This window comes from Oratosquilla oratoria, chromosome 3 (assembly GCF_046742065.1).
Source record: "Oratosquilla oratoria isolate Oo_2021 chromosome 3, ASM4674206v1, whole genome shotgun sequence".
In the NCBI taxonomy this organism is placed as follows: Eukaryota; Metazoa; Arthropoda; class Malacostraca; order Stomatopoda; family Squillidae; genus Oratosquilla; species Oratosquilla oratoria.
The window spans coordinates 11,726,992-11,737,702 of record NC_134779.1 but is presented as its reverse complement, the minus strand read 5'-3'; the positions used below and the strand labels follow the sequence as shown (position 1 = coordinate 11,737,702).

The 10,711-nt window shown below is 39.4% G+C and overlaps 1 protein-coding gene and 1 long non-coding RNA gene across 3 annotated transcripts in view; one reads left to right on the top strand and one right to left on the bottom strand.

Moving 5' to 3' along the window:
* The first annotated feature begins 1,067 nt into the window (after window positions 1-1,067).
* Window positions 1,068-8,198, top strand: LOC143020325 (uncharacterized). The gene is made up of 2 exons (XR_012965890.1): window positions 1,068-2,442; window positions 3,006-8,198. It is a non-coding gene; the product is annotated as an uncharacterized LOC143020325 (long non-coding RNA).
* Window positions 7,619-10,711, bottom strand: part of LOC143020316 (toll-interacting protein B-like) — a 5,896-nt gene continuing 2,803 nt past the window's right edge. The window contains exons 3-6 of one of the 2 annotated variants that reach the window (XM_076176626.1): window positions 10,031-10,179; window positions 9,470-9,587; window positions 9,077-9,157; window positions 7,619-8,609 (exon numbers count right to left, since the gene is read on the bottom strand). In XM_076176626.1, the coding sequence (XP_076032741.1) occupies window positions 8,478-8,609; window positions 9,077-9,157; window positions 9,470-9,587; window positions 10,031-10,179 (480 nt within the window). In that variant the 3' untranslated portion in view covers window positions 7,619-8,477. The remainder of the gene's footprint in view (window positions 8,610-9,076; window positions 9,158-9,469; window positions 9,588-10,030; window positions 10,180-10,711) is intronic. The other variant, XM_076176633.1, reaches the window with a different exon arrangement.

Sequence of the window (10,711 nt, the reverse complement as noted above, 5' to 3'; positions counted from 1 at the left end):
GATGATGATAATAATGATGATGATAATAATGATGATGATAATAATGATGATGATAATAATGATGATGATAATAATGATGATGATAATAATGATGATGATAATAATGATGATGATAATAATGATGATGATAATAATGATGATGATAATAATGATGATGATAATAATGATGATGATAATAATGATGATGATAATAATGATGATGATAATAATGATGATGATAATAATGATGATGATAATAATGATGATGATAATAATGATGATGATAATAATGATGATGATAATAATGATGATGATAATAATGATGATGATAATAATGATGATGATAATAATGATGATGATAATAATGATGATGATAATAATGATGATGATAATGATGATGATAATAATGATGATGATAATAATGATGATGATAATAATGATGATGATAATAATGATGATGATAATAATGATGATGATAATAATGATGATGATAATAATGATGATGATAATAATGATGATGATAATAATGATGATGATAATAATGATGATGATAATAATGATAATGATGATGATGATAATGATGATGATAATAATAATGATAATAATAATGATAATAATAATAATGAAAATGATGATGATGATAATAATAATGATGATAGTAATGATGATAATAATAATGATTATAATAATGATGATAATAATAATGATGATAATGATAATAATGATAATAATGATAATAATGATAATGATAATAATAATGATAATGATACTAATAATGATAATAATAACTAAAAATGATAATAGTAATGATAATAATAACAATAAAAATGATAATAGTAATAGTAATAACTATAATAATAATAATAATAATAATAATAATAATAATAATAATAATAATAATAATAATAATAATAATAATAATAATAATAATAATAATAATAATAATAATAATAGTGATAATATTACAATAATAATAATGATCGGTTTATTGAGTTAGCAGTAGTATGTAGATGTGTAATTCTATCTACATGTTGGAGAAGCAAAGGCTGAGTGGTGCCTTTTCTTTATTGATTCCAGTATTTTTCCTGGCTTCCACATACAATACAACCTCCCAAATAACCTCGGGGGGTTACCAGATTTTATATACAAATGTACAATTCAAAGTGGTGCCATATGCTGATCGGTACATCAACAGAAAGGGTTCGTCGAGTCGGGTTTGAGGCAACGATGACGGCGCCGGACAGTCGCCCTTCTTCATTGTAGTCGAGTAGCGCGGTCTCTTTGTCCGACGCAGGCTTCAGGGCGTTTCCCCGAAACACTGGCTAACTTCTATTGTTCGAGCAGATGTTGCCTAGAGGCTTGGTCTTCGAGTACCTAGGAACAATAGAATGTCCCTTGCTTGAGGTCAGGAGGAAAACAATAAATGACCCCTGGATAGTTGGTCTGAAGACGTTGGAGTACTTCTGGCTCTATATGCGTGTGTGCGAACGTGTGCATGCTGGATATCGAAGTGATTGATAACAAGTACAGTGATACAATGACAATGTAGAATTTGAGTTAATTGTAGGACTAAACTAAATTGAGTTGATAATGTTCACTATGGGTGGAATGGCACTGTTCTTATAGTGGTCATCCTCGGCGTTCTGGTGGGCACAAGTTTGTTGTTGTGCTTAGTAAAGTGACGTGGTAGGGGAACGTCTGGTGGAAATGTCGGTGACAAGGGTGAGTGCGTAGATTTTCCCCAAACTTCCTCATTGCCTCCCGATACCTCTCAGACAGCCTTGGGAGATCTAGGATTGTTAGGGCGTTACTATAGCCATCGTAGGCAGGTCCCAGGATGATTTTCCACTTCCTCATCTGTGTTCTATCTAGTTGTTACTTTTGTGTGAGGGTGAGTGAGGGAGACCACACTGGGGACTCTACGTACTTCCGCTTGCGTCCCTAGTCACCTGAGTAAGTGCAACATGTACAGTTTATATGAGGCTGTCCTCACTGTGTTGTTGATGTGTTGTTTTCAGGTCAGTTGGTCATGGCCAAAATGTACACATTATATAGTAAAATTTCACCCAGATACTCCGGTCTGTATAGAATAATTTATTTTGTGGTTGGAAATGAATGCAAGATCTTGCACTTAGAAACTAGGGAAGTGTCAGTTAGATATGTAAGTGACTTAAAAAGGACTATGATAGAACTTAATAATGGTGACAATTGTGACAACGATGACTGAGACAATGATTCTTTTTGATAAGAAAAAAAAACATTCTACACATTCTATTGGAAAAAAATTGTGTTCTGAAGAATATCAGGAATATATTTATCATATTATGTATGAGCTTAATATTAATACCACAATTTCTTGCAGATAAGAGTGGAATTATCATATTAATATCTATGGTATATGCCTAGAATTGGAATCCTGTGGGACCTGGAGCCTTCATCATTTATGAAGTCAACCTCCTGATGGTATATAAATCTATAAGTATATTTTTAGATTTTAAAAGAGTGTACAATCTCTAATGATTATCTTAAGAATTGTAAGATCACAAACAAGAAACTATATTTGTGTCATGCTTTTCTTTTCGTGTTCTGTGAAGCATTGAAAAATTCTTGTGAAGCTTCACTAGTTAAGAATATGTCTGTAATGCAGAACTGTCACTACAAAACATAATTATATACCAGGTTACTCATAGTAACACAGGAAGTTCATATTTCCCATTTTTTCCAAATGAAAACCAGAGTATCCATTAGCTCTCCTGAATTAGATCCTAAATTAAAATTAGTTGAAGGTCCAATCTCAGTTTCTGACAGGTATGAAATACATGCAGGGGCACTGTCCACTATTGCTAACACCCTCAATACAGTGCATATAACCGATAAAACATATCTCACAAATATCAACATTACATTCCCAGAAAAATTACCACATTTGAAAATAAGAAAAGTATATCCATTGAGGTCAAACATAAACAACTCTTATAATAACTATGGTATATTTCTTTTCATAATTATTCTTTTCTCCATTTTAGTTATTGCTGCCTTAACATCATTGATTGTAATCAGAAGGATGAAAAGATTAGAGAGAATCCAACACTTGCCAGCATGAGAACTGTAGTATGCCGGAGCCCTGTAAGAGGCTGATAGAAAAGGGTTGATCAGGATGACCAAGTGGTAGCTTCCGAGCCCTGTACGAGGCTGGTAGAAAAGAGGATAGAAAGAAAAGTAGACGACGAGTTGTTGTATTTTATAGGTAGATTGTTTGTAAATAATAGCCTGAGCGAGCTGCCTGAGTCCGCTTTTTTTGATTTGTGTAGGTGATAAAATATTGGATAACAGCCCGGGAACTCGAATATATAACTTATTGCTGATATGACGTTCTTTTGTAACCTAAGTGAGAATTATGCTGGGACTCTTTATTCTAAGTAAACAATATTGCCGTAAAGATTTGAAACAAAGAATCTGATTGGTGAAAAGGTGGAGAAGAAAATTCAATTGGTTCACAAATGTAAGATCATCCCCTTTGGGGAGGATCTAAAATATAAAGGAAATCACCACGTCACTGCAAAGCTCACGTAGGATCTTGTATACATGCTCTCGGGGGATATCTTGAAAGAGCTTCGGAGAGTGCGATTTATAAGAATTAATAGAAGAAATATATAAAAGAAAAGAGAGATATTTGATTCGCCTAGATAGAAGATTATAAATGGAGGAAGATAGTCGCCATATTCATAAGTGAAGGCTACAAGGGCGACGACAGTCATCCACCATTACACCGAGCAACCTAGTGGACTGGACCACTTGAAGGGGATGGGCACCTGACAGTTAGGGACGAGCCATTGCCTGTGGTGACATACATAAGTTTGTCACCACGGTCTTATTGTGGTTAATAGTCACTTTGTTGTCCTCGGTCCACGTTTAAAATTGCCCAGGGTGGACTCTAGTGGTGAGTAGTCAGGCTCCCTGGTGGAGTGTCCATGAGGGCATCGTTGATAAGAAAGAGGAAGCACAGTGGTCCAAGCTTAATGCCCTGGGGAACCCCACAGGTTAGAGGAAGAAGGTAGGGTATCGACCCCCGATACCTAATGGCCTGCTGTTTCCCGACGAGGAAGTCGGTCAGCCATGCCGTCAGGTGTGAATGGAGCCCTAGTCGTATGGCCTCGAAAATGACAACAGCGTGGTCAACACGATCAAATGCTTGTCTAAAACCTATAAAAGTGGTAGCCAGGGAGGCGTTATGCTTATGTACAAGTGTAGGTGGCTGTGGAAAAAATAGAAGAAAAAAAATCACAAGGCAATGGGTAGTGGAGGACTTCATGTTGCCAAATTGTTGTGTGTTTATTATATATTTATCTATTCAGTTATTTATTCATCTAGCTATTCATTCATTTATTTATTTATTAATTTATTTATTTATTTACTTATTTATTGTCATATTCCAAGTCAAAAACAAAACCCTCGTAGATAAGGTTTGGGATGGGAATGATGGCGATTGTTCTGAGGTCACTCAGTGAATACGGGCTATGAACTATGAGGATGGGTGTTACGTAACAAACTTTCCAGTCACTAGGGCAAGAATTTTGAGATAATGGGGCATTAATCATAGAGGAAAGTAGGAGGGCGAGTTCTGAAGTAAATTCCTTATAAACTTTTGTTGGTAGGTCTCAATGTGTAGCTGATGTGTTGAGCTTCAGTTTCCTTAATTTTGTAGTGAAGTCCGCCATTTACAGAGGGGGGGGGGTGAAGCAGGTAGATCATATCTTATCGCGCCAGACGGACAACCATTCAAGTGTTCTTTGGTTAATATTGACTAGGTCAGTGTTCACTATATCAGGTGAGTGTGAACATGAGCTTAGGACATGATCCATGTTCTTTACGTCTTCTCAGTACTCGCAAGATGGGTCGGTCTTGAGGCCCCATTAAACCAGATTGTCGCCAATTCTGGCGACTCTGGATTTTGTTCTATTTAATGCGGACCACACGCGTCTTGGTAATAGTAGGAGAGAAGGATCGAGAGGAGGCAGGCTCAGACAGGGGCAAAGTGAGTATTCAACTCTTGAGCTGATTGGTCAATTGAGAAGTGGGAAATGCAAGGAAGGGCAGATGTTTGCATTTGTAAAACACTGCTGAACCACCTACTGCTGTTTTGCCGTTTGAGGTGAGGTGATATTTCAGAGTAGTACGATGACTTTGCTGCCTTAATTTCCCTGATGATCCTGTACCCCACGGACCTGAATAGGGTACGGTCGGTATAAAAAAAATGTTGCGTTGTTTGATGAGTCGCTCGAGGCATGGTGTCATCCATGGGGTGTCTGGTGACTCCACAGAGAAGTCCTCGATAGGAAAAAAGTGGTGGAAGGCAGCAACTGTGGTTGTGATTTTGTTCCTGTACTTAGTTTCCACATTCTCGACGTCAAAAACTTCCCTCCACAGGTATTGAATTATAAATCCATCTCCCTAAACCCCTTAAGGTAGAGTCAGGCATAGGTCGGTGGCATGGGGTGACCCTTTCCGTAGATATAGAGGTGCTAGGTGCCGGTGTCCACAGGATGGTGATGTGTGTACTGTGGCTGAAATGGGGGGGGGGGAGGTCGGGGAGGGGAATACAGTACATTTGGGCTATATTAGGGATGATAAGGTGGAAGATTGTTTGTGAGTGAGTAAGGAAGTTCACTACTCAAGTCAGATTAAGCTGTTGTATAATTTCGGTGATGTCCAGGCGATTAAAAACCCCGCGTACAACCGGCTTTGCAGCAAGGAATCTCACTTGTCGGGCGTCGGCAGTCTCACTGATGTGATTGATGAGGAAATGGGCGGTAGGAGCGCGTGGATGGTGAAAGACGACGCACAGGATCACAGATGCGGTGTGGCGAGGGTGGAGGCGGGAGGGTAATTTTGCCCACAAAGTTTTTAAACCCACAGGAATGTCAACACTAAGATAAGATGGACTCAGGTCAGCACGACAAAACAACGCTACTCCTGCAGTTTGCCCTAATATGGTGAAATAACACGTTTTCAATATTCCACACTTCGGGGACAATTTGACACGCCTATGATATAGACATTTAGTCGCAACCTGTAGTAGGGACTGCCTCAGTCACTTCCTCCCTCTTGTTTGTCAATGAGGTAACGTTTGACGGGAGGAGTGAAGGAAAGTTGTACCAAACACGTGACACTTCACACAAGTTACGAGATCTTGGGTCAGTATTTTTTATTCTTTATTTGTTTATTTATTAATTTATTTATTTATTAATTTATTTTTTGCTCGTGATCACTAGCACTGTACGTACAATATGTCTGACACCTTGTCGACTACAATTACGCAAGATTTTTTTTTTTCCTCAAGCGTTGTATCACTTAACTGGGTGGATTGTAGAATTCACTGGATCGGTGCCGGTAGATTGGCGGACTCCACATTTTCTCACTGCCCAATGAGTCAAGTCTGCCTTGAGATTAGTGGGGCGAGCTCAGGGCGGCCTAGGTTGCTACATAGCGCGTCATCACACCAGAGGCAGGAGGTCACGAAAATACGTCTGCTCTCTATCACTGTGTACCACTTGTGTGCATGTAGACGTGATTTTGTTCGTCCAAACTATATGTACCGTATATTTCCTACGAGATGCGAGTTGATTTCCCTTCCAGCGTGTAACAGTGTACACCAGGATGCGTTAGAGGTGGTGATATATACATAGCCTAGAACTAGGGAAGATCACTCGGCAAGGCGCGCTAAGATGTGCGTTTGCCTCAGGACGACGTGAACCCTGGTTTGGTCCCCAACGCTCATCAGTGAGTGTCACATGCCCTAGCACATCAAGTATCACGGCTGAGCTAAGAACTTCAGTTGCAGCTAAACACCTTCTAGCCTAAGTTTGTGTCGGCATTAGCCATGGTGGATTGGCGTTGCCGATATTCGTGCAAATCGATTGTGCTCCCTGTCCTTCTTGTACGGCTGTGATACATGGACACTGAATGCTGACTTGAAGAGAATCCCCCCAAAACAACAACAACAACAACAACATGGGACCACGCTTTGATACTTTGTATAAAACTAGAGACTGTTCCGTGAGACTCAGTCTAGGTTTGTTATAATTCGTGAACGTCAGGTCCGGCTATAATCTATATGGACATGTGGCATGTTTCCTTGATGTTGATTGCACTCACACGGTTGTCTCCAGAAGAGACAACTCTCGATGGAGGAGGTGAATGGGACACGCATAGAATACATGGGTGGGTCAAGTTGATCCAGCCTGTCGAGAGTTGTTTGGAGTGGGAAGAGTGGCTGCATGGAGGCTTGCTTGCTTGAAGAGGCCGTGGAGGCATGTGAGCAAAGCAAGCGCTCCCAGCCGTATTCCCCCCAATTGATTATGATTATCATCATTTCTCGGCCAGTTACGTTATATTTTGACATTGTAACCTGATTTTCCAAGAATCCATCCTCTCTGTTACTGACTTTAAGGCCAACTTTGTTTTCCAACGAGTACATCAAATCCTACTTTTCATTTCAACTCTTCTTACACGGGTCCGTCCCGCAGTTCATTGTAATTGTTTGGTGTATGCCAGGAGCTGTCAAGGCCTACCCTCTCCTCCGCACCCCGGCGGTAGAGGTTGAATTTTGTGCAGGGAGGAAACAGAGTAAAACAATGTACATATTCATAGTTTTAATAAAAAAATCTGCATATATCCATCCCTCTTTGACTGAATCCAAACGTACAAGCTCATGAAAGCTGTAGCATTATTGAGAGCAAAAAAAAATTTCTGGACGATATACAGCTGAGATATAAAATAGATAAAATCCATCAAATCACAGTCGCTCTAGTGGTACAGTATAAAAATAAGTATATGTTTGTACATAGTACAAAATGATAAACGGGAACGTAATGAAGTGACTATGGATGATAACGCAGACAAATGAAAGCAACATTAAACTGTGTATATGAGCGACGGACTCCCAATCCGTGAGCTGAACTTTTGAAGTCACCTTCAGTTTTTCTGCAATATCTCGTCTGTCGTGTGACCCAAGATTGCAAACACTAAGGTGACTCGGTGCATGAGGTATCACTGGCCACAGTGTACACAGTAGGCCGAAGGCCTTATTTAGTATCAGTGCTAGCGTGCCTAGGATCCGCACCTCTGGAACGAAGAGTGCATCATGCATTGTCGCTGAGATTTGACGTCATGTCGCTGCACTAACAAAGGCGGCCGTAATTGTTGTCAAGCGACTTGACGTAATGTCTCGCATCGACAAGTCAGATCAGGCAGGCACGCACACATCGTCTTATCATTGGTCAAGAAATAAACACTTTGGAGTATGTTCACTGTGATGCCAGCGACCAGATAGGTACTGGCGGCTCATGAGCTTAGGAGTGGAGTCCACCGTTGTAGACAGTGATGCCAAGAATGGCAGCGCAGTTTGGACGAGACAGAACACAAAGATGCTGTGAGAACTGTCCCGGGTTTGGTTCGTACACAACACATCTTTCGTTTCTGCTACAATTCCAGGGCTGTTACTGGCACCCCACTGGCTGCGGAATCGGTATTCTGGTGTTGTTGTTATTGCTGCATGTGGATGTCGCCTGAGGGTACTGGACAAAGACGTCTGTGGCATTTTTCAACAGAGAGGGGGTGTATGTTTCCTTCTGTCAAAGAAAGAACAGTATGTTGTATTGATGTGACATTTGGTACCCTAGGAAGTCATGTTTAGTATTAGGCCACATAAACATTGCATGTATAAAGACTGCCTGATTAGTTCCAGTTTTCATAATCTAATGGAATTATGGAGGTTTAAAAAATAGATTGTGTGATTCCAAGAAAAAGGAAAATGAAGAAAATCTTTTTGAAAACCTTTGACAGATTTTGAAGGTCTGGCCATGGACATTGATTTATTATTATTATTATTATTATTATTATTATTATTATTATTATTATTATTATTATTATTATTATTATTATTATTATTATTATTATTATTATTATTATTATTATTATTATCATTATCATTATTATTACTATTTGAAACTAAAGAGAATGATCAAGCAATAACGTGAGGAAAAGTGATGAAATGATCTGATTACGAAATGAAATAAATAAATGTAAGTCAAATTACCGAGTATTCGAAGCGTATGTTGACAAATCCTTCGCTACCTGAAGGGCCACTGAGAGGATGGGCATCTTCCACGGTCTCGCCCTGAAAGAAGTGTGGTTGGTTAAGCATCTTCTGGAGTTGAGTAGTTTGGGAAATTTCACTAAATAATGTTATAATAAAACAGTTTATGTGAACTTGTGTGTGTGTATGTGTTTACCTAGTTGTATTTACCTAGTTGTATTATACGGGAAGGGAGCTATGCTCGTGGTAACCATCTTTGTATCTCTCAGCATCAAGTTTTTTCTTAAAATCTTGAATAGTGTTTGCACACATTGTGTGTGTGTGTGTGTGTGTGTGTATGGGTTCGTAGGTCTTTATTAAAGATTTTTTTTTTCTATATTTATCACTACCTACCTTGAATACCTGTTCTGGAAGAGGAACGTTGCTCCAAGCCACCCGCTCATCGGGCCTGAGCACGCGACTGTCCAAGACCTCGACGTCAACGCTCTTGACGCCTTTGGGCAAACGGTTCCTGAAGAAGGGAAATTCCCACATCACCAAGATGATATATGTATACATATATAATATATATGTATATACATATATATATATATATATATATATATATATATATATATATATATATATGCTTAATGTGCTATGATAAATACATTTTTCAAACTACTTAGGAGTTTCATAAATCATTTACTAGGCCGTTTTCAAATTAACAAGACAAATGCCTCTACATCTACGAGAAAACTTCCCTGGTGCCTTAGTGAGGTTTGAGAATACGGACTCAATAACTACAAAGAGGATATTGTATATAAAAGGCATTGAATCATCTCACTGCCGAGATGGTGGTTCAGATATGAATAAAATAGACTGGTGTCAGACAAAAAAGAACCACTCGACACAGGGAGCAAATTTAAAAAAGGGGAGGGGGGGCGGTCGACGGAAACAAATTAGGACACTTACACGATGAACGTTGCGTTCCATTCTGGGTCTGTTCCTCCTCCAAAATGGGTGTCAGTCTCGAGGACATAGGGTCCAAACTTGAGTCTGACGTAGGGGTCCATCCGAAGAGTCCCGTGATTGTGCTGCAGGGACGCGGAAGCTACCATTATCTGCTCACACAAGGAGCCGGAGGGTGGGTGGAAGGAGAGGAGGGTGACGCCATGAGAATCGAGTAACGACAGTAGCGTTTCCAGTGTTAATCCCTTCACCGATCATGCAGTTTGCCGTGGTTATTACCAAAAGCTGAATAAGAATTGGTCCCTTCACCTCAGGGAGAGCGAGAGATAGCTAACGACAAAACGTCATGAGGAGGCCTCCAATCATGGCCTTCAAAGAACATGACGCCATGTCGCTTGTTTTCTTGCCAACGTGAATTTAATTTTGTTTTACATTTTGATTTTCATATAGATCGCAATTATTTTTTTACTAGTGTGACATACCTTACCATTTTCTTTTGTCCTGGTAAGGTATGCTGAGTAAAGGAATGGACGTGATAGCCAATTCGATCACTAATCACAGGTTAGTACGCTATTTGGTCTCTAGTCGTGCAAGCAGTTTTACCCCCCCACCCATATATGTATTTTTTTCTCGTTACTACTGTAGTTACTAGTGGGACGTTTGTGGCATGAAGTGATAATGTCT